The sequence below is a fragment of the Ursus arctos genome, unplaced genomic scaffold (assembly GCF_023065955.2).
Source record: "Ursus arctos isolate Adak ecotype North America unplaced genomic scaffold, UrsArc2.0 scaffold_15, whole genome shotgun sequence".
Lineage (NCBI taxonomy): Eukaryota > Metazoa > Chordata > Mammalia > Carnivora > Ursidae > Ursus > Ursus arctos.
The window spans coordinates 25,741,319-25,765,741 of NW_026622819.1; the positions used below are offsets into that span (position 1 = coordinate 25,741,319).

The 24,423-nt window shown below is 46.7% G+C and overlaps 1 protein-coding gene across 6 annotated transcripts in view; it reads right to left on the minus strand.

Moving 5' to 3' along the window:
• The window catches only part of ADAMTS12 (ADAM metallopeptidase with thrombospondin type 1 motif 12), a 292,638-nt gene that overhangs the window by 30,762 nt on the left and 237,453 nt on the right, over window positions 1-24,423 (minus strand). For all 6 annotated transcript variants that reach the window (XM_044387013.3, XM_026506767.4, XM_048224412.2 and 3 more), the window contains 3 exons: window positions 21,935-22,061; window positions 14,395-14,605; window positions 3,887-5,011 (listed from right to left, as the gene is read on the minus strand). In XM_044387013.3, the coding sequence (XP_044242948.2) occupies window positions 3,887-5,011; window positions 14,395-14,605; window positions 21,935-22,061 (1,463 nt within the window). The remainder of the gene's footprint in view (window positions 1-3,886; window positions 5,012-14,394; window positions 14,606-21,934; window positions 22,062-24,423) is intronic.

Consider the following 24,423-nt stretch of genomic DNA (forward strand, 5'->3'; position numbering starts at 1 on the left):
TGACCCACAGACTCGTGAACAAAACTCTGCACTTTTGTGGGGGCTTGTCATCTGGCATTATTGTAGCGATAGGCAACTGAGACAAGTACGGAACAGGTATCTTTCCTACGTTTTCTCTAGCCTCTGAGACTCGGGGTACAATGAGAGTTCTGCAGTTGGCTAATCGTGTGATCTTTTGCAGTTTCCTAGCTCCCTAGCCAGTAAAACTGGTGATAACATAAGGGCCACAGAGATTCATGCACATGGTCAGGACTCTACAAGTGTTACCTATTAAACACACGCAGCTGTGAGGTCAGCATTCCGAGTCCCACTTTCCAGATATCTGAGGCCGAGAGATAGAAGCCACGTTCAAGGCCACATCGTCTATTGTTAAGTTCGTATTATGACAGAGAGAAAAATAGATTTGCCCAACCCCAGGAAAGGACCTAGTGAGACGGAATTCCCAGGTTAATGATAACCTGGTAAGTCTCAAGCGATGTCTAGGATTCTTTGTACCATATTTGTGTGGCAAATAAATGTGTGTTGTCTCTGGGGCTCTGACAGATCCAGAGCCGGTGAGCAGACATTTAATTCCTTTTCGACAGTTTCTACGGAGGCAGCCAGCAACAGCACAAAGGGAAAGCTGATGGGGCGGGGGTGGGGGGGAGCGTGGAACACAGTAAAAGTGAGATGGGGTTCCATCAACTGCACTTGTATTGGTTTCAAACTGAGAGTGGGGGATCAGACAAGGAAGGAGGACACTGAGGAGGGGGAGGGACTTCCCTTTGTCCTGGAAACCCTCATCCTCGTTACAGCTAGTGGCCCTGTGACCACTGATGTTCCCGGTCAAGGAGCAGGAGTCGGAATGTTCAGAACTAGAGCTAATAAGGAGGGCTGCATCGGCATCACGTGAGAACTGCCGTGAACGGCACTGGGAAATCATTCCGTCTCGTCGGTGTGTACAACCGCACGGCTGACGTGTAACTGACCGGCCCGGGGGATCTGACCGGACGATGGGGCAGTTCCGTGGACACGATTTTCTGACCACGTAAGAGCCACACCATGCACCCTGCATAGCGCCTAGGTGTTCTGTTTTGTCAACACATATCAGAGCAAATAAATTACTGGGTGCTTCCTGTGTGCCCCATAGTCTCTGAGTACCTGACACATAGTTCCTCCTTTTACCCCCTAACGATCTTTGAGTCGGGCATTGTCACTGTCCTCGTTACATAGATGAGTAACCTGAGTATGTGAGGACACAGTAAGTGGCCTAGCCAGGATTCCAGCCCAGGAAGGCTGCTTTCAGGCTTTATGTGTTTTTATAGTGTTAACTTGGTCTTTACATCCATTCTTTGATTTTCGAAGTCACAATCCGAGGAACATGTTGTGGACCATGGGGAACAGGAACAGCCCTTCCACACAGCACAGAATGTGGGAGGACATGGTGAGAGCGATTTTGGGTCAGATGATAAGGAGCTTGAGAAATTACTTCCGATCTTAAGGATCAGGAGAGGCTTTCTGAAAGAAGCAGCTCAAAGTCTGGTCCTGAGGAACAGAGAGTGGGGAGATTCACAAGGGCAGAGGAGGAGCGGAAGGAAAGTCAAGGCAGAGGGAACACTGTAAACAGACTGAGCGGGGCAGGAGGCTTAGGGAAGACGGGGCAGTTTCGATCTGCTGCAGCTAGGGATGGTGAGGCAGAGTGGAGGTGGTATCGCTCTGAATGCTGGTTATGTAACGCTCTAAAGGCTGTTGGACTGTCAGAGTCAATTTATCTGAATAATGAAGAGACAGGAAAGATTTGTGAGCAGGGTTTGGAATGATTAGCAAATTCCTTCTGAAGACTAATTTGGCAGTCTCACGTCTCTCGTGATGATGTGTGGAAAGCGCTGTCGAGGGGAGAGACGGGGGGTACACAGACCAGCGAGGAGCAGAGAGCAGTAATTGACTCCTGGTCCACTGCTGGAATCGTGGACTGGACAATTCCTCCTTATAAGGGACCTCCCTGAATGTCACAGGGTTTTATCATCTTTGGCTCTCAGATATTGAATGTGGGTAGTAGCCCCTTCCCCCCCCCCCCATCCCCGGAACAAACAAAAGCACCTCACTCTTCTCCAATGCCTCCCACCATTAGAGTGGAAACCACTGGCCCCAAACTAACAGGAAATGAAGAGGACATGACAGAGATGATGAGGTGACACTGACTTGAAAAACTGTTCGGATTCAGAGGGGGCTTGGGGAAGACTGATGTCAATGGGGTGATCGAGAGGCCGTCCTACAGAAACAGCTTCAGAAATGGACCGAATAAAAAAGTCACAGGACAGTGGGAAAACTGAAGTTTTCATTCTGAGTCCTGATTCTCCCTGGCAATTCTGTGTATGAAACATTTTGTCCCAAAGGCTGTATAAAGGGGGCAGGCACCCAACCCTATCACAAAGGGAATTTCTGCCAAATGTTGAACTCGGTTCTCGTGATAGCCGTCGCAGCTCTGAAAAACGGCAGTCTGGACCAATTCCCTTTTTCGAGTCAAACTACCTGGAGTTAACAGCTCTCAGTGGCTTCACCATGGCTGCCAAATTTGTGGTGAGCTACGATGCATTCAGTAAGACAGATTATTTCTGTCAAAGACAAACGACATTTGCGTTAAGTCAGGGGTAGCTCGGTTTACTATACTCAAATGGTGTCAATTAACTTCTGGCCTCCGTGATCTCTGAGCTAATACATGCTTTTATTTTGGTTTAATTTACAGGGACACCTCACTTTACTCCGAGATAAGGAATTTTTTACAAATTGATTAGGGTGGAGTTGGAAGGCTCATCATTCAACTGACAGTGGTGTCCTTAGACAAGTTACTTGACTGCCAAAAATTTAATTTTCTCTATTAGCAAATTGGTATAAATGAGACTTACCTGCTCCTCAGGATTGTCAAAAGGAGAAATTAAGAGGCTAGATATGAAAGTGGTTTGGAAGTTAACATGCTTTATAAATTAAACGTACTGTAGTTATATTAGCTGCAAATACTTCATTTCTCTTTGGCCAGGGCGAGGAGTCATGAATTGTCATAAAAATGCTGACTACTTTGAACATGTGATTACTCTTCCACAAAGTCCTCTTTCTGAGTTGTCAAATTATTTTAACAAGTTCATAAACGGTGCATTCAAAATTCAAATGGGTGAAAATGATTTTGATGCTTCAAAGGACGTTAATTAGATCTAGAAATGGAAAAACAAGTATCTAGCCAAATTTCTGAAGCTGGAAGACAGGGGCCAACATTCTGTCGTCATATTTATTTTCTTCTTCTTCTTCCATATTCTAATTCTTTTAATGAGCCAAAATGATTTATTTCATGCTAGCACTCAAACAGACCAACAAGGAAAGAAAACCACTGCTAACACTGAACTAGAGAATGCTTTTAAGGAATTTTACCTTCAATTCCCGCTCCAATTAGGATTACCTGACAGATCTAGATTCCCAACATCAGCTTTCTGAGTGAAATGCCACCCCAGGCCCTTCGAGCCGCTCCTCGGTGGTCCGTGGCTGGAGGTGTGCTACGGGTGGTCTACACCAGGGCTACCACTCCATAGAGAAGCAGCAGCCCCTGAAACATGGGCTGAGTTCTCTGCTCTCTCACAGCTGGCTTGCCCAGCCCTCCTGCCTTAGTTCAGAGTTCTTTTCACTTTATCTCGCTACATTTGTCCTCCCTCCCTGGAGATGTTTTCTTTTCCTTCTCCCATTTTTGGAGTTAGGGAGGAGAGATGGAGGGAGGTGAGGGCATGGACCTGACTGCTTCTCTTTTCTTCTACATCGGGCTATATCTTACACGAGCCCATTTTGAAATCTGCACAAGAATGCAACAGCCCTAGCTGTTGCCCCACAGAGTCTGGCATGGGGTGAGAAATGGGGCTCCTACCTCACTCCAGTTTCCCGCAATCCAGTATGCGGGGCTGCCGCCTGTCGAGAGATGCTTGTAATCCGAAGCATTGAGCAAAAACCCCTCTGCGATCAGAATTGTTGCATCTTCCTCGGTCAGGACTGGTCCGGAACCCTGCGTTAGATTCATGTTGCTTGGAAGTTCTGGAGGGCTATGGCGGGCCGAACGTTCTGTCGGTGCAGGCCGGTGGTCTCCTCCCAGAGGGAATGGAGTGTTCGCCGGCTCTTCAGTGACCGTACGCTCAGCGCCAGGGGCGTCATTTTGGGGAGTAGCAGGCGTTTGGCTGGGCAGCAGACCTTCCATCACTGTGCTGAAGGGTGGCCACGAGGACGTCTCCCCGAGATAAGGTGTTGGTGGAGGCCCGAGGGGCAGTTCCGTACTTCTCACCACTGAAGCATCATTTCCAGCTACTCTGATTTTGGTCCATGTTACGGAGTTGTTTTCATTTTTGTTCTCAGACTGTTCACCGTCTTCCCCTGAGCCACTGTGAATCTCTATCCCTGGCTCTTTGGTCAAGGTATCGTAAAGTGGAGTCACCTGCCACATCACAGGCTTGCCGGAAGATGGCAAATCAGAACCACTCACTGTCGTGGTGAAGAAGTCTCCCTCTGAGGTAGGACCAGTGTCTGAATTGGGAACAGTCTCGCCATTTGGCTGGATACTTGAAGACCAGGAAGTGAGGATGGGCTGGGAAGTACTTCCGGTGGAAAGGACATAATTGGAGCCCAGTTCAGTTTGGTGTGAACTATTCTGCCACCGTTCGGCATCCAGGTCTCCTTGTCCGGGGGCCGTGGTAGGACCTGGGCTGCTGACTGCCTGAGCACTTGTGCTCACGGACTCGGGCACTGTGGGCGTGCTTGGCATTCTGGGACTGGATGGAGTTGGAGGAATGGGCTTCACGGGGTCCGGCGCAGCTGTCGGGAGCTTTTTCCCACTGGGAATTGTGCCTCTGTGGGGTTTCAGAACTCTTCGGCTAGACGGGCATTGCTGGAGGCCACAAAGAGCTCGGCTGTTGGGTTTCCTTGTCACATCGCAAGGTTCGTCATGGTTCTTGGCACACGTGACGCTGCGGATCCGCACTCCGCCGCCGCAGGACACAGAACACTGGAAAAGAGAGAGGGCTGTTAGATGAGCGGGAGAGATGCAGCATTCTCAGGCTCAGGCTTACAACAGGTGAGAACAGGCCCAATGGACACAGAGCTGCGCAGCCGAACTTGTTTTCTTCCATCTTTACATTCAGTTTCTGCGCTTTTTTAGTTTTCCAAGGAAATACGTATCTCCTAGAGACCCGATGGGGCGCAGGACCAACAGTTTACTCTTCTGAATATACAAACCACAACATAGTAAAACCGAAGTCTCCCTGGGCTCTGAACACAGGACGGCGAATTCACGAAAAGTGCAATGAGGTATGCGAGTCACCTACTCTTTTTAAGATGGTAAAATTATCTTTCCTAGGGTTGTAATGCCGTTAAATTAACATAAAATGCTTACATATTTTCTGGAGTCTATTAAGTTAGTTATAACGAATCTTCCCCTTTATATTTAGAAAACACCCGATGTAACTAACAGAGTCTCACCCAGGCACACAGGCTCCCTTTCCACTGGCCTCTGTCAGCTGGGATCAGATTAAAAGCTAGACAACCATCATACTCACACGTGTACACAGATGCAGGACTTATTCTGACATTTAAAGGTGAGTCGTTAATTGAATAGAGAGATACCCTTTCTAAAGAGTGAGTCCCGAAGCATGGTGCTGATACGAGGGGCGATGGCTGGTACCTGCACCCCCATGTCCCCTCCCCATTCTGTAGGGCACACCAAGGCACAGGCAGCCAGGGTACCTTCGGAGGAATCCTCACAGGATAGTCTTTCCTCAGGATTCATGGTAAAGAATCTTTATTTCCTCAGTCTTGGCAGCTGCAAACCACACGTACTTGCTACATCACACTGAATTTCTAGATCTTTTGAATAATCTTACTTTTACCAGAACGGCTCCATGTTTACCTTTTCTTCCCAATCTTAAGTCAGCCACAAAATATACTGCACTTGAATATGAACCATCCAGTGGGGGGTGGGGGGGTTCTTCACGGCTGTTTCACATTTGTCTGTCTTATATTCCTGACCTCAAAGCGGGTCTTTGGAGGATGGGGATTGCATAATGCTTGGTGGATTTCAACAGGTTCGCAGCCAGGATTCTGTGTGATACTGACGACCGCCCTGTGAAGTTTACCAGGCAGGAATTAGGATTCCACCTTCCACAGGAGAGGAACCTGAGACTCAGGGACGTGCTTGAAAGGCTGCAAGTCAGCGGCAGAGTAAGCGTCAGGTTTATTTCACAGCTTCCACAGAATCTAGTGCAACACACTGGACAGGAAGCCATGCACGATTTCACCTCTCGACCACAAACCCTCGATGTCCGAACAGCTACCCAAAGGCCGGAGCTGTTTCTTATTCATAACTGAATTCCAGGATAGTTCTTGGGACACAGTGATCACTTAATACACATTTACTAAGGGGTTATTTCACCTGGAAAAAAAAAATCAGGAATGGAAAAATTCTTCCGTGAGCTTATACATTTTTTAGCTTTAGTTTCTTGCCTTCTCAAGTCCTATTTTCAATTTGTGTAGGAAAATAATATGGATGTATAAAAACCCCCCTTTATTTTGTTACAGTCAAGCATCGTCTCTCCCTGATGTCTGCTAGCTCTGTGAAATCACCTCCTTTGAAAAGCAGGAGAGGCTCGTCCGCACAGGAGACCATGCAGCTGAGAGCATGTTCAGCTGCGGATCTGGGGTCACCTCACTTTGGAGCCTGACAAGGGCAGGCCGGAAGCAGTCACTTTCCTGGTTTACTACAGTATTTCTACCTTCTTGTGCACGAAGTTGCTTTAAGCGCTGTCTGCTTCGTCCTCCCGACTGGCTCAGCACTTGTTACATTCTAATCCAAACCCCCTGAGTTTTCAAATCTCCACTTCGGACAAATGATCCATCCAATCAAACACCCTTTATGTAGGTCCGAACACATTTCTGCACTGCTTGCCTCAGGCAGGCTGGATTTCAAGAGCTGATCCATGAAAGAGGCCCCGGCTGATGCCAAGGGTCCTTAAGCGGCAGGTGCACCTCCCTTTGGGTTTTTTCTTTCCAGGAAATGTCAGAGTAGACAGCTATATGGCAGGAAACTCTTTGATTTTTCATTTCTTTCTCTTCATTCCTTTTTTTTTTTTTTTTTTTTTTTTGGTTTGTTTCGACTTGAAATGCTTATAATGTCCACAGGGAATTTAGACTTTACAACTTTACAAGCATTTAAAAAAAATCCACAAGTGTATAGGTGTGTGCCCTCCACCCCTACATTGAAGTAAAAGAGCTATAAAACCTGTGAGAAGTAACATGAACTCCCCAGTCTGCCGTTATTCATTAACTCCACACACGGCACAACAGCTGAACCTCAGCTTTCTCTTCTGGAAATGGAGAGAAATGAATATCCACCTTTCAAGGCTGCTGTGAGGATTACCTGAGACAGTAGTCTTAACACAGTGCACAACACAGAGAAGATGACTGGCAACTGGAAGCTATTATCACTGTTACAATATCGATGCTGATAATAATGATAACAACAAAGGGCTTGGGGGTCTCTGATTTCTACTGTCCTTGTGCAGCACAGGGACACACACCTGTCTGTGGGAAGCCATGAGGTGAACAGCTACCTGGGTGAAGTACTTGTAGGCACATATCTAGAAGATACTGTGGATACCCACATATCCACTGGTTTATTGCTAGATTTTTCAAGATTTAGATTTCCTAAGCTTAACAGGTGGACACATCTATAAATTTTTTAGAATTTATAAATTACAAGTATTAAATAACCTTATTCACTATTGTGTAAATTTGCTCAACCTAAAAGAATAAAACAGGAGTAAATAAAAGCTAACTGGTTGTTTAGTTAAAATACATTAGATTTTGAGCTTTTAAAACTGAAGATTATTCTAGAACAGAGATTCCAAAGTTGCAGCCTCAGGACTAAATTTGACACACAAACATTAATTCTTTGGCCTTTTTTGTCTCTTTCTTTCTTTTTTTAAAAAAATGGTGGCAGCGAGAGATGGAGAGGGAAGGAGAGAGAGAATCGCAAGCAGGCTCCACACCCAGCATGGAGCCTGACGTGCGTGGGGCTCGACCTCACGACCCTGAGATCATGACCTGAGCCAAAATCAAGAGTCGGATGCTTCCCCAACTGAGCCACCCAGGCGCCCCTGGCTTGCTTAATCTTCAAACAAACAAGCAAACAGATGAAATACAAACACTGAATTAGTAGCCAACACTTAAAGATAAGTCGATATCATATTAAAATTCCTGATTTTTAGCTTCTCGCAGAAAGGCAGATGATCGGCCACGACTGGCACCATTCCCAGCTGGCGACTCACAACTTCACTCACGGGGCCCTGGGTCTGGGAGCAGTTCTTACGTTCTCTAGCACACCTACCCTTCATCCTCACCTGCCTTCCTTACTCACACATCCGGAAGCTTCCAAGTAGCCCAGGGATGTCATTCTTTAGCCCCAGGGCGTATCGTGCCCAGCGGGACAGCATTAACTATCTACCAAGTATACTGAGCCTGAAAACAAAGTTGCCTTTTCTCGCAGTCACGCAGGAACAGGCTGCACTGTTTTGTTCTAGGGCCCACGCTCTTTCGGGTACCTCTTCCAACTGTGGGTATCTCCTTAGGAGCTGTCAAGCCCTTCGATGAGAGAAACGCAGGGCGCAATGCCGCACTCAGAGCTCATCTCAGTCGGTAGTTCAGGAACTCTCAAAGCCAGTATCTGCTAGGACAACTTTGTGCCCTTACCCTATAATTTTGAACTCGGTACCAGGCCAGCAGCTCATCAATCTGTTACTGTCCCCCCTGGGGGTCATCTTGCTCTCACTTGCCATTACTCTAAGATTAAGGCCTGTGGGGAGCCCGCTGAGAGAGAGCTCTGCTGCTAAATGAGTCAAGCCACCCACCTACAGCGCACTGAGAAGGACGGGAGCTCACAAATGGCTGGGAGCTGTAGTGCTGAGAGTTTATGCAGAAACACAGTCGGGGCTCATCACAGACTTACAGCTAAAGGCCAAGTAGAGAAAGAGCGAGTGCTTTGCCATAAAAACATTTATTGTGTAGTCTCGGGAATTTATAAATGAGTGATTGGATCTCATGCTAAAACCAGCTTTGAAAGTAAGCTGAAAAGCTCAGGTAGCTGTTATGGGTTGAACGGTGTCCCCCCCAGAAAAGATATACTGGAGTCCTAACCCCCGCCTACCCCCTCCCCCTGCATCTCAGTATGGAGACGTATTTGGAGATGGCACCTTTACGGAGGTAATCAAGTTAAAATGAGGTCCCCAGGTGAGTCCTAATCCAATATGACCACTGGCCTTATACACAGGGGAATCCAGATACAAGAGACACATACACAGGGCAACGCCACTGAAGACGAAAGCAGAGATCAGGGCGCCACCATCCACAAGCCAAGGAAGCCAAAGGCCACCGGAAGCGAGAAGGCACAGGACAGACTGTCCCTCACAGCCTTGAGAAGGAACCAACTCTGCCAACACCTTGATCTTGGACGCCTGGCCCCCAGAATGGTGAGACAGTAAACTCCTGTTGTTTCAACCACCCCACTCGTGGTTCTCTGTCATGGCAGCCCTAGCAAACTAATGTAGTACCCCAGATAATTAGGAAAAATATCAGACAGGATGATGAGAACCAACATGGTCCCCAACTGGTTTTCTGTGAGTAGTTGTGTCAAACAAGGCTGCCTCTATGTGTTCTCCAGGAAACCTGGCAAAGCACAGGCTGCTAACATCTGAGGAGGACGAAGATGTTGGCCCTCTCAGACATCCCGTGCCCAAGGAGGACGTGGTCGAGGCTCAAATGTCAGGTGTCCAGCCCCACAGAAGTGCCGTGGACCTTCACTCAAACTAGGGAGTACCACAGGGAAGAGACTCAGAAATGTCTCGCCTTCCTGCTCCATCCTCCTTCGGTGTGCAGGCATTCCTGTTCAGTCTGACGGGGCCAGGAGAGCTTGTTTGCAAAAATCAGCTCTCTCCGGTCACTCGCACGCTCCAATACCCATCTGCACAGCTTTGCCCTGGACAGAGTCTCGGTAAGCTGGCTGGCTGATTGCCTTGTTCATTGGTCTGTGCGCCTGTGTCAGGCGCGGAAAGGCCATACCTGCCTTTGGAGGCTCTGCCCCACGCCCCATCAAATATATTAGAAAACATCTCTAGTCTCAAGGGAAACATAATCTTTTTTCCCTAAAAACCATATGAAAGGCTTTTTCTTCTTTTGCTTTAGAAGTATTTGGGGAGGGACAACTTATTTCATTGAGGTGTGCTCTGATTTCTCAGCACACGTTATGCATAGTCTGGAATTCCAGCAAAGTGACAAAAGCTGATCTATAAATTGTTTCCAAACATAATACGTTTTTTTGTGAATACTAAGGGCTGTCAGATTGTTATATTTTGTAGACGTTTGAGATGCACACGGCAGGGTGTTCCCAGTAAAAGCTCTGCTGCCTGCATTCAAATCCTGGCTCTATTGCTTACAGGACAAGTTTCTAAACATCTCTATGCCTCAGTTTCTTCACCTGTAAAATGGGGTTAAGAAGGCTGTTATGAGGTATTGTGTTAATACCTATACAAGTGTTTAATACTAATACCAGTAAGTATCCAGTAAGTATCTTCCATTAATATGTAATTAAATATTGATTTAAGATTCTGCTGTGTCTTTTGTTTTTATGGAAACCATACATTAGCCTTTTCATTAGGAGTCCAACACTTTTGCAGACCCTTGACCCAAGCCTCGTGTTTACAGTGCTCCATGTAGAAAATGGTCCTGAGCTTGGGGTGAGGGTTTAGAGGAAAATGCAGAGGGGCACAGATCAATTCTGTCAGGGCACCTGGGTGCCACCGACTGGACAAGGCTTGCAAAATGAGGGTAGCATAGAAGACAGACCCTTGCCTTCTTGCTTGAGAATGAAGTTACCGGGGCATCAGGTGTCTCAGTTGTTAGGTGCCTGCCTTTGGCTCAGGGCGTGATTCTGGCGTTGTGGGATCGAGCCCCGCATCAGGCTCCTCCACTGGGAGCCTGCTTCTTCTTCTCCCACTCCCCCTGCTTGTGTTCCCTCTCTTGCTAGCTGTCTCTCTCTGTCAAATAAATAAAATCTTAAAAAAAAAAAAAAAAAAAGAATGAAGTTACCAGTTAGTGAACACTCACTATTTTCACGCACCACACAACGGGCTTCTGTGGATTATCTTCAAGCCTCACATTAACCCTGCCGTTATGAATGAGAAAAGGCTGGCTGGGGAGGGAGGTGTCAATACTAGCTCGAGGCTACACAATTAGGGATTGCCAGGGCTAGAAAACCTAGGAAAATGACTCTCCCACTAAATCTATTAGCCTAGCTGCCAGGAGTAACAGGGGAATTCACGAGCAATATCAACCTCATGGAGTTATCTTAAATGTTAAATGAGACAAACCCTTGAGTGTGAAAAGCGCTCAATCAATGACAGAAGATGTTGCCATTCCCACCTATTTACTCTGCTAGGAAATGACTGTATCTACAGCTTTACTATATCCCAGGCACTGTTCTGGCAAGAAGTTTGGACCTATTAACTCATTTCATCCTCATAGCTTCTCTTGAGCGTAAGCACTGCTGTTATGCCTGCTTCACGGATGGAGAAAACAAGCCACGGAAAACAAAAAGGAATCGCAAAGAGATAAAGTCACACATCTAATAAGTGGCAGAGCCAGGATTTGAACCCAGGGACCCATGTCCCTGAGACCATGCATGTCCTTCATCACGAGACCAGGAAGTTCACTGAAGCGGTATAACCAATAAAAACGGGGGCCCCAGAACCTCTGATACTCTGTTTACAACAAATCCAGTCCCCCTTCTTTATCTTCCACGCGCAGAAAGTAGGTTGGGTGAAAACAGGGTAAGATTCTTGGTGAAATCTGAGATTCGGGGTAGGAGTCAGCGTTCAGGGCATGAGCTTAGAGAAGGAAGGGTTGGTCAGAGGGGCAGAAAGGCCCCCCCAGCTCTCGCTAGGTCCTCCTTCAGACCCCTGCCAGGTCAGGGATGAGCGTGCCAGCCCAGCACAGCTGAGCCCACCCTTCTCTCTTTGCTTGGGTTCGGAGAGGTGTCTTGGCAGGGGAGGGAAGTCCGCCCAGGGAGGGTGACTCTGCAGGAGCCCCATAGTTCTTGCATCTTTCTGCCCGGTTGTCTCCTAACTTCCAACATCAGGGTGACCCAGACAGCCCAGTGCAGGCCGAATGATGAGGTATCTCTGGAGTGTTAAACCCCGTGTCAATTAACGCCAACCTCGAGACAAGCTCCAGACCATAAATACCATGAGAGCCAGAAGTCAGCACTGCATCATGTCTCTTACACATGTATCTGGGCCTAGTTAGAATGTCAAAGACATTTCCTCATATTCCAGCAAAGGTTATTAGAGGCTCACGTGTACAGACACTAGCAAGATAGCAGAGGGAAGAGAGGGAGACCCACGGGATGAATATTTCAATGCTGATTTAACTAAAAGCACCTCTCATGACAACATCCGCTAAATGAAGGCCGGGGCTCAGCCTTTCTGCTCAACTCCATCCAGCGGAAGCCAGAAACTGAATCCCATGTCTGCTCACAATACCCTATGCGATGGCCTGTATTTGGGACCACAGACACGAGTCCTTGTCACAGTGTGCCAACCTTTTGGTCCCTTGTTCTCCAGTTAAGGCACATCATTTTGTTCCCCATAAACGTGAGCACGGTAAGAAGCACTTCTCAGCCAAATATGTAACTGTAGTCCTTTAAAAAAGCATGAAGAATCTGGCAATTAGTAAATTCCACTCGACAAGAATTATGGACTGCTTCAGATGCAGCCCACACATTCCTGGTAAACAGATGTAATGGACCAGTCACGCTGCCTCGGCCTGCCTTATTTTGACGACACTGTAGTTTACAGCGATCCAGGCTGGCTGGGGCCTAATAAGCCAGGCCAGCCACAGGCTCTGCTGTCCCCTCCCAGGATCAGCCCCGCTGCTGACATGTACACAGATTTGTAATACACTATCAGTTTGAGGTATGTGTTCTTTGCATGTATCTGTCTTTCTTTTCTTCCTTCCTTCCTTCCTTCCTTCCTTCCTTCCTTCCTTCCTTCCTTCCTTCCTTCCTTCCTTCATTTTTTGGTCCCGTCTCTCCCATTTGATAGGAAGTTCTTACAACACAGGAACCATACTTGCCATTTTCTTTTTATTTTCCCCCCGATGCCCAAGAGAGCATTCTGCACAGATTTAGAAGCTAAATAAACCTAAACTGTGACTGTGAGCTAAAGAAATAAAGTTCCAGAAAGAAGGTTTTCACAGCACCTGTATTCAAATAATGTTTTCTGCTTTCAAAGAGCTTCAGACACGGCACCTTTGCTGGGACAAATTTTCAAATTCTTCTTTACATAATACTTCGGAGTACCTTTATTAGTACAGATAGTCCTTACTGCATTCTCCTGAATCAAATATCTTCCATTTGTCTGAAGGTGAGTCCTAAGAGGACTTCCTATGATATTCTGGTCAGTGGTCGCCTTATTAACGAAAAGGACAGGGCTTTCCAAGGAAACTCGGAAGAAGTCAGCACCCATCCATAAAGTCTGGACTGTTAGTTTAAAAAATTATGTGGTTTTTTTCTTTTGGGTCATTCCTGAGGTCATTGAACGCAATGTGCACAGGAAAGCAGAGCAAGGCCCCTCTCCAGGGCATTGGAGAAAAAAGGGCTCCACTTCCACTACGGACTCTGGGAGCACCAGGCATGACAGGACCAGGTTCCATGGTGACCTAAAGAATAATGAAGTCTGGGAGTTTTTTGTGACCTTCTACTTAGAAAAAGCATACTTAGAGGATTCGATCAGATTAATTTTGGGAAAATGCAACAACACTTATTTCAATGTATGTGGCTAATAATAGTACATGTTCTAAACCTCGGTCAGGTCTGGCCTTGACCCATGCTGAACAGACAGACGATTGGAGGGGCATCGTCAAGTGTGAAGTACACTGCCTATCATTCTACTCTCAGAGCAACACTCCTCTGGTTTTAGTTAACGCCAGCAGTTTCAGGGAAACAGAAATGTAAGTGTTTAACAGACTAGCTCTTGGGGCGGGTGGGAGAGCCCTGATTTGCTACCAATGGTTTAACAACGGGACAGCAAAAATCCTGACAATGTACCAGTTAGCTGTTGTGAGCCTGTGCGAGTGGGATCCAGCTCCTCGCTGGCAGGCGTCTGACTCCTGGACGAGTGAGAAGAAAATCCTGTAAGAACAGAAAATAAGCAAGATAGGCTACAAGGCGGTGCAAGACGCAGGCCACAGGCCACAGGTGATACGCACCAGCCACCGTGCAATTTTCTCTAGAGCCGCTCTGGGTTGGTTAGTGAAGAGGCAGGGGGGGGAAGCGGCACCGCTCACCTCACTCCAGTTGCCCACGGTCCAGTCTGACGGACACAAGATGTCTCTGTTGCAGGAAGTGAGGGTCTTGGGCTTGAGCAGGTGCTGGCAGTCTCTCGCCGGGACAGCCTGCTCATCAGAGCCCATGGTCTGGATGCACAACACCGTCCGCTTCTTCTCCCCGTGGGGGCCACACGTTGCTGAGCACGCTTCCCACTCCCCGGCCCACCACCTGCAGACACACGTGGACACCGTAAGTATATACCTACATTCAGTTCAGCCATGGGGAAGAGGGACCAGGAGCGGAAGTGTGGGTCGCAGAGCTGGGTGGTCCTCGGAGATGCTCCAGCCTCCTAGAGTAGAGCCACAGCTGGCCTGTCCCCTCATGGCTCGAGTCCAGCAGAGCACCTGGCAGAACCAGACGCTACCTAAGAATGTCTCTGAATGGGAAAAAAAAAAAATGCCCTCTCTCTTTACGGTCAAGAAGCCTGGTTTTCTGTTGTACAACATCAAGCAAGTTTAAGCCTTACTTTCTTCATCTGTTAAATGGGTATAACAATACAGACTTTATACAAGTGCTGTAGATTAAACAAATACCAGATCCATACGTAGCGCACAGTACAGAGCCTGACATGATAGAACTTGATCAGCTGAAATTATTTGTTGTTATTTTGACTGTTGCTACCGAGTAAAAGAATCTAATAGAATTTAGGTCCCCTGGCTCCTAATCGAATGTTTTTATGTTCTGCTGTGAAGCGGGTACTGAAATAATTGCTGACTTTCAATTATTTAGGAGCCGATCAGTCGGACGCACCGCCTTCATCGTCCCCACCTCCTCCAGGCTACCTACACTAGTCTCACTGGTGCCTTTGATAAGAAAGCAGGAGAAGAAGAAGAAACAAAATAATTTCTTACTTGTCAGCTATTCTTGACAAGTCAAAGTGTTGACACAGTTTGCTAAATGAATACTCAGGATTCACTGTAGAAAAACAGGAATGTGAGCTCTTTCTCTATCCCCTTATTGTGGATGATTTACTCCAGATTCTAGGAGGTAGACCTTGTGGCTACGTAGAAATAGGTTTTGAAAATGGCGGGGAGCCCTCTCTGTTTCCCCGTCTCATCATTGTGTAAATCTTCCCCAGCACAGAAGAGAAAACAAGTGTCTTGATCCCGTGTGTGTTTTGGGTTCACCATTGGAAAGTACTGCCCACTTCTTTGGCTCTCCGTGCAGTAATAAAATGGAATGCTTCTCTTTTTCATAGGAAAATAGTACAGCATGTGAAGTCGTTCACTCCTGAATTTAACTGTCCTTGAGATAGTATGGAATTTTGAAGAAGACAAAAGTTTGTACTATGATTTATATTTAGTAAGCACTGGATTTATTTGGATGAAACTTCTTTTGATTCTCACACTTTTATTCTCAGGCTAAAAATATTTGAAGAAAGCTATTCCTTGATTCTGTTATATTCTTTAATAAGTTATTTTTAAGTTATAAGGATTACTCATTTATTCTTTAGTGTTTAACATCTATAATTAAGTAATTAAGATGAGTTACTCATTTATTTATTAAGTAATAATAACAAATGAGGTTACTCCCTTATTCCTTAGTGTTTATCATCTGGCTATCTTGTGTGGATAAAGAGCTAATATTGGAAACCACGTGATGTGAAACCAACCGAACGCCCACTTCGGTAATTATTAATCTAGTTACTTCACCCCACTTCTGACCTGTCCGGAAGAAGCCAGACATGTTACTGAATATATAAAATGTCATTCTGGAAGGGTTTTAATAATCTGAGTGGACAAAAAAAGTATAATTTATCGAATTACTTGCTGGGCTTTCAGCTCTGTGTCACCACAAAGTGATAATGAACCTCCTTATTTTCTCTTTCTGTTATCTTCTCCACAGTCCCCCAGGGACATTTTGTATCTGTTCCTCACTAGTTTAAAGTGAAAACAGCACCCCCCCTCCCTTTTTAAATATCTCCCAGCAAAGGTCTTCCAGGCCCAGGGCTCAGGAAATACTGTCAAGTTGTTTTCTCTTGTCCATTTCATTTTTTGATATCTGCCATAATCCAGCTTTCTAGGAGATGCGTAATAGAATTGTGTTTTTATATTTATAGGAGATTTGTGACAGAAGGCTGTTGAAACGCCCTGAGGGATTGACTGGCGAGAAGGGCAATGTAATGCAAAAAACTCAGCAGGACAAAAGCCCAGCCCATTTATTCACCCCAACAAGACAACCTCCCTGGCTCAATCAGCACAGAATTGACAACCTTCCCTGATTTGTTCTGTTTTTGCTATTGATCTTTACCTTACCAGAATGCTCAAGACACTCACCACACAACTGGGTAACTGATCATGTATTGTTTCGTAGACCCCCTACAGGAGTCCATCTCACCCTCCCAGTTACAATGTAAAAGTCCTATGCTGGGCACCCAGGTGGCTCAGTCCGGTAAGTGTCTGATTTCGGCTCAGGTCATGACCCTGGGGTCCTGGGATGGAACCCCATGTCTGGCTCCCTGCTCAGTGGGGAGTCTGCTTCTCCCTCTCCCACCGCCCCTCCCCGTGCTCCTGCTCTCTCTCTTTCTCTCTCAAGTAAGTAAATAAGATCTTTAAAAAAAAATTCTATCAACGATTCTCACTATAACAACACAGTGGGAGGCTTTGAGAAGCAAAAAAATGCTACCAAATAACAACAATTTAAAAAGATTTGTTCAATTGCTTATGCTTCCCTCTCCTTAAATATAATCTTCAAATAGCTTGGAGGGAATTGCAGGAAATTATGTTTCCAATATAAGAGCAGAAGTTGGGGAACACAATGGGCTGTCTTCCTCCCCTGAAGCGTGATGATGCGGGATGGCAGAAACCGCAGCAGCAAAATTGATGCTCAGCCCACCGAGAACACGTGGGCATTGGCAGGCACCCCTGTGCTGGCCGGGACTGCTGGGGTCCGCCCGAGACCCAGCACTTCCTGTCTAACCTCCGGGGCCTCGTTACTGATCATGTACTGTGGGAGAGGGGGCTGCATCACTGGTCCGTTTCAGAATTCTGCTCTGAATCAACAAGCCGTATGCATGCACTCAGCGTAAGAAGCCTTCCAGGGGTTAAAGGTATCACTCGCCTTGTTCTAACAAGGGTGCTTTTAGAAAGAAGAGATGAAGACATGTCAACTAACTACAAAGGCCCAAGGAGGGCAAGGACCATGGGGACAGTGGCCAGGAGGAAGGGCTTGGGCTAAGGGATCCCATGCCTGGCTGCGGGTCTCGCCCTGAAAGCTGACCTTGCACGTGAAGATGCATTTGATAGAGGCTGCCTGGCTGCAAAGTTCCTTAGGAAGTCACCTATTTGTGCTAGTCCATAAAATCCTTCGACACACTTTCCAAGAAGCCCCGATCCCATGGTATTCCAAGCTCTGGAGTGTCTGTCACGGGGTTGGGGATCTCTCCTCTTCTCTTCGCTTGCGTTAAGCTGCCTGCATTAGCTTCCTATGGCTGCTGCGACAAATTACCACAAACCTGGTGGCTTAAAACAACACAAAATCTGGCCTCTTATAGTTCTAGAAGCCAAATCTGGTCTCTTATAGCTCTAAGTCAGTGTTACCGGGATGAAATCAAGGTGCCAGCAGGGCTACGCTCCCCCCAGAGGCTCTACAGAAGATCTGTTCTTGGCCTCTTTCAGTTTGTGGGGGTGCCAGCATTCCTTGGCTTGTGGACCATCCCGCCAGTCTTTAAGGCTAGTGTCTGCAAATCTGTCTATTCTGTCTTCATATCAGCCTCTGTGTGTGTGTGTGTGTGTGTGTGTGTGTGTGTGTGTGTGTGTAATTTCCATCTGCCTCTTTCTTATGAGGACCCTTGCAATGACATTTGGGGCCCAAGGGGATAACTGCTGATAATTTCCCCCATTTCAAGACCCTTTAATAACATCTGCAAAGACCCTTTTTCCCAATCAGGTAACGTTTGCAGGCTGCAGGGGTCCAGATGGAGATGTCCCTCCAGCCTGTCCCACGACCACACCGAGGGTCAGCTTCCAGTCCACCAAGCTCAGCTAGTATCACATAAGAATTCCTTCATCAAGTCTCCTCTTCTGTGTCCACGGGCCTCCCCCTCAGTTCAGCTCCTCCTGAGGAGTCCTTCAGCCTCTGGACTCTTGCCCCAACATCCTTCTCCCTCCCACGCCGGTAGTACCTCACTGTAAAGGAACCTCCAACTAGAAATTCTGGCAGTTGGAGTGTGGATGCAGGTAAGATAACCACCCTTAGGGAAGCTGAATTCTGAAGAGAGTGAGGCCAAGTTTTTGGCTACAGGTAAATAAGAACATGTCAGCAACAGATCGATGTCTGTTCTAAAACCAGAGAGATACTGGAATCTTCTTGGACTGTGTTGTTTTCATGTACATAGCCCACGTCTACCTTGGCCTCAGCAGGTCAGTGTCTGCATCAGGAAGTTTCGGGGCCCACCACACCGAGCACAGTGCCTGCTTTGCTTTAGACACAGCCTGGATGGGGGAGAGGTACGGGCCTGTCTTTGGGGGTATGGAATGGAGACCCCACGCTTAAAGCTAGACAGCCTGGGGTTCGAACCTCGGCTGTCTACCAGCTGCATGATACTGAGTGAAGTAAAGAAAATTTCTTCCTCCATAAAATTGACATAATAATAGTTATTTTTCTGAGTAGTTGAGAACGATAAAGAGAACATATAAGGTATTTCAAAAACATCATCAGAAGTGAAGGAGTGCTTAAAAACCCCACTGTTTTTAGGGTGCCTCGGTGGCTCATTCAGTTACACATCTGACTCTTGATTTTGGCTCAGGTCATAATCTCAGGGTTGTGAGATTGAGCCCTGCATTGGGCTCTGTGCTGGGCATGGAGCCTACTTAAGATTCTCTCTCTCCTTCTCCCTCTGGCCTGACTCCCAACTGCTCTCTCTTAAAAAAAAAAAAAAAAAAAGCAAAAATGCACTGTTTTCTTCTACTCTCCTTTCACATTACTTCTGTTTCAACCAATGTGTGGGTTTTCCCCACCAAGCATTTCCGACCCTCACTGGCTGGGGTTTGTGCAGACCGGGCAGGGTAAGGGCTCAGCCCCACAACACCGTCCCACCCCTGCTCTTCACATCCAGGCCATCACCTGTGCTGCTCACCAGCTGGCTACGAATCAGGGGTGCCCACAACCCCTGCCGAGGGTTCAATCATTTGCTAGAGGGGCTCACAGAACTCAAGAAAACATTTTACTTACTAGATGACCGGTTTATGATAAAAAGATACAAGTCCGGAACAGGCGGATGGAAGAGAGGCACAGGGCAGGGTCCCGGGCAAAGGTGGAGGGCTTCTACACCCTCTTGGGGCACAGCGCCCCCCCCCAGCACCTCCAAGTTAGGGACAGAGACCACATATACAGCCTTTATCGTATCACTGTATCTCAGCGCTCGATAAAAGGTAACGGTTAAACGGCTGTAATCACCACTGTGTCTCTTGTGGGAAATAACAGAAGCTTAATAAATATTTGCTGGCAACAGTCAGGCCGAGGGAGACTATGTAATACAACGAAAATGAGAACCTGAATGCCAGGGACAAAATTAGAGCCAGGAAATAAACAGCTGTGGTTTTAAGAGGGTATCTAACCCATCAGCGAGAGTGGCTTAGAAAAGCGAGGCGAGACCCCCCAGGCTCGTGTGTCCCAGCAGCACAACAGGAATTTTCTGGTAGAGAGTCATGAACCTCGAGGGAGAAGGGAGCATGAGGAAGCACGCGGGCCCGCAGAGCAGTGGGCTAGTGAGCAGCCCCAAGAAACGTGCCTCAGTTCCTGGCTCGCTCCTCCCGGAGGAGAAATGATAGACAGGGCGGCTTCACACAAAGCCTGGTGCCGGCAAGAGCTGCAGCCAGCCAGGGTGCCCACGCGGAGGTGAGGCAGGGCAGGTCTGGCTCCCCTCTCACGGCCCACTCCTTCCCTTCTAGAAACCACAGAGCTGGCACAGAGTAAACCTTCGGACTCCAGCTGCTGGGCCCAGCCTGCCTGCCCTGCCAGAGATCAACACCGCCTGCCTTCACTGGCTTGCCTGCGCTCTTCCTTTCACCAATTCTTACAGATCTACCACATTCCTCTGGCTCTTGTTCAGAGGTCAGCTCGTCACTTGTTTATTTATTTTTTTAATTATTATTATTTTTTTTAAGAGAGAGAGAGCGCGTGTGCATGAGAGTGAGGCAGGGGAGGGGCAGAGGGAGAGGGAGAGGGAGAATCTCAAGCAGGCCCCATGCCCAGCTCAGAGCCCAGGGCAGGGCTTCGTCTCAGGACCCTGAGATCATGACCTGAGCCGAAATCAAGAGCTGGATGCCTAACTGCGTAAGTCCCGCAGGCGCCCCACTTGTTTGATTTATAATCCCAATGAATCCCCTCCTGTTTAACTAAACTCCTTTTAGTGTGTCTTCTTAGGACTGGAATGAATGCCTGGTGGACACCACAACTAAGTGCAGCCCTGCCTAAGGTCTCTGGAGAATGAAGACACTCTTCCGAATTAGTTCTTTCTCCCTTCCCTTCCTTCCTTCTCTCTCTCCCTCCCCTCTCTCTTCCTCTCTCCCTCCTCCTCCTCCGTCTGCTTCTTGGTTTGTCCTTTTCTCTCTCTCTAACATACACCCCTAATAATAACATTCCAGCCACCTTCTAGGAGTCCAGTATCTAGAACCAATATGGCGAGCAGCAAGCGAATAGCTCTGCAACGCTGCTCCTCAACCAAGGGTGCTTTTGCCCTCTATGAGACACTTGGCAATGACTGAAGATATTTTGGTTGTGACAACCCAGAGGAAAAGGGGATGTTGCTACTAACATCTAAGCAGATACAGGCCAGGGATGCTGCTAAAACCCCCTACTATACACAGGACAGCCCCACAATCAAGAGTTATCCACTCCGATTGTCAACAGTGCTGACGCTGGGAAAGCCTGCCCTGGAAGACCACTCTTGCCCGCTGCCTACGTGCAGATGGGCATGTGATCTGAAGGGAGCACGACCGCTGCCTGGCACGGTACTCCTGGAAAAGCTGCACCCGATAGCTGGAGAACTTCTGGAGGATCCATATCGCATTCTCTTCCACAACGCTCTGAGACTTAGTCTTACCAAAGAAACAAACAGGACACACCAGCTTTGTAAGAAATACTGCTCTATGGGGAGAAGATGTCCTCACTCACAGCACAGCTTGCCACGGGCTCCAACCGCACAGCCACAGAAAGCTGTAAGAGTTTTCCTGTAGTTATTCTAATAACAAAGCCTCACGAGCCTCCTTTATCACTGAGCATTGCATTACTATTAAATCAGATAAACTCTTTTTTTTTTTTTAAGAGAGAGGGAGAGCGTGAGCAGGGAGGGGCAGGGTGAGAGGGAGAGAGAGAATATTCAGCAGGCCCCATGCCCAGTGCAGACCCCAACATGGAGCTCGATCTCACGACCCTGAGATCATGACCTGAGCCAAAATCAAGAGTTGGATGCTCAACTGACTGAGCCCCCCAGGCGCCCCAATCAGACATCATTCTAAGCAGACACACAGAGCTCTAATTCTCATCAGTGCTTACCTGGGTGGACAGTCCTTTTCATGGCACTTCTTCTGTCTCCCATTGGGCTGTGTTTCTGGGTCACAAAACGTAGCTTTCACGGTCCCGTGGCCCTTCTTCACACAATGGGCAGTCTGGCGGCGAATACCTGGGGTTCGGGCAGAAGGGGTCGCACATATTAAATCCTGAGCCCACAGGCTTAGTGTCAGGTCAGGCCCCTAGTCACATCAAGCAATCCTGCTTACGGCTGATGGGAAAGTTGTCCGTAGGGTGTCTGGTTTCTCAAGTGTGAATGAGGAATGGGGTCTCTAATCCGCCTGTGCTGCAGCTGGCAGTGGGGGGGAAAGATCGTGCTTGAAAAGGAAGATAATATAGGTAGGTTAATGCATAATCTAATATATAAATTATAATCTAGCTGTGGAGACAAGTCGAATGCATATATGCCAAATAGAAAACAAAGTGACTTTTAAATAATGAAAGCAGGTGTCATAACACAATTGCTATTGGTTTAATAAAGGGACAGAGAAGGTAAGGACCTTTATATTAGTAAACTCTGAAAGACAGGAATAAAATTCAAAAGAACGTTAAAAAGTTTGAGAGGCTATGTTTCCAAACTAGAGAATTTGCTAGCAGGGAATGATAATACCACTGCCCCCGAGACCGGGTCAGTAATGTGAGTAAGGGGAGCACAGGGGGAGGGCAGGTTGCAGAGGCAAACCAAGAGCATCTGGAAGCTGGGTTTAACTTCGGACAAATCGTAATAACGAACACACACAGTGCTTGCCTTGTCCCAGGCACTGTTCGAAGCTGTATGTGTGTCTGTGTGTGTGTACAAATAAACAAATACAAATAGACATATAGAAATATATAAAAATGTGTGTTCCTTATTATCTATTTTGATATATAGTAACCCAAACCTCACAACAATCCAATGAGGTCAACACTGCCATTATTGGCACGTGCAAGATGAAGAAATGAAGGCACAGTGAAGGCACACAGGTTGACAAAGAAAAGGGACCACAGATTCTGCTAAGACATCGTTACCAAGAGAGGTTAGAGGAGTGGCCAGAGTGTCAATGGATGGAGAGGCAGAGCTAGAGCGAGAGAGCACAAGTAGGGGCAGCGGCAGAGGGAGAGGGAGAAGCAGACTCCCCGCTGAGGAGGGAGCCTGATGCAGGGCTCGATCCCAGGACCCTGGGATCATGACCTGAGCCAAAGGCAGATGCTTAACTGAGCCACCTAGGTGCCCTGTGATTCTCATGGTTTATCAAGGATATGTGCACCCATCTCAAATGTACACAGTTATTTTGAGCTTTCCTAATATTGAGGAAAGGTGTTCATTATAGCATTACAAAAATGTTTATAACTGCAAAATAGCGGAATGTATAAATAATTGCAAATTCGCCCAGTGGACTAGTACGTAGCCCTTCGAGTGCGTGTACCAGAGCTACTTTCGTTAGTGTGGATTTATCTCAAAAGCAGAGTACTGAGTAAAACCAGCAAGACAACGAATGATACATAGAGTGTGAAACTATTTATAGAAAGCTTAAATGCCTGAGAAACAATATTTTTTAACGTATATGGCTATTCACATGTATAATAAAAGTATTTAACAACATGCGTGAAAATAATAAATACTGGTTTCATGACCCTAGTTATCTCTGGGGAAAAAGGAAGGGGAGTAGAGTCAGGGAGGTGCTCTTCAAGTATATTTGTGCAATTTCTTTTCTTTCAACATGAAGACTGAAATAAGCATGAATAATGGTAAGATCTGAGAAAGCTGAGTGGCTGCAAAAGTTTGTTGTTACGTTCTCCATTTTCCTAGGACATTCGCAATGCTTCCCAGCGACAGAGTGTAAGGCTAAAATAATACAGTAACAATAAAAGCAAAACAAAACAAAGTGATTGCTACTGTTTGTAACTCTTTTACTATGGGAATCAATTTGGTAATAAGTTTCTTAACATTCCCATCATATTTACACTCTTTGAACCTAGAAATTCCAGCTACAAATTAACACTAATGAAATCATTCTTTACATGGAATTGGCTAAAGACATTTTGCTTTGCCTTGCCAGGGAACTAGAACACATCCATAAAAATGATAGCTCTGAAGACTGAGTAGCACTTGGGAAGGTACCCATGTTACGACATTAAGCAAAGGCACGTGTGTATGTGCATAAATACTTCCATAGACACACAACTAGATACATCTATGACTAGAAAAAAGGATATTGAAAGGCAACAAAGTAAAATACAAAAATGCATGTGTCAGGGGGGTGATTTTTTCTATTTTTAATTTTCCAGAAATGTATTTAACTTACTTTTAAAATATAGAAAGTTTTCACTCAAAGAAAATAAACGACATCGTTGACTGATTCGGAGTTTCAGGCCGTCTTCCATCTTTATATTTAGCAACGTGTGTCCTAGGGGAATATTAGCATTTCACCCTCCGTGTCTGACAGCATGAAAGTAAAAATGTTGTCTTTCTTCTCCGCCAGAGTAAGAGAGCT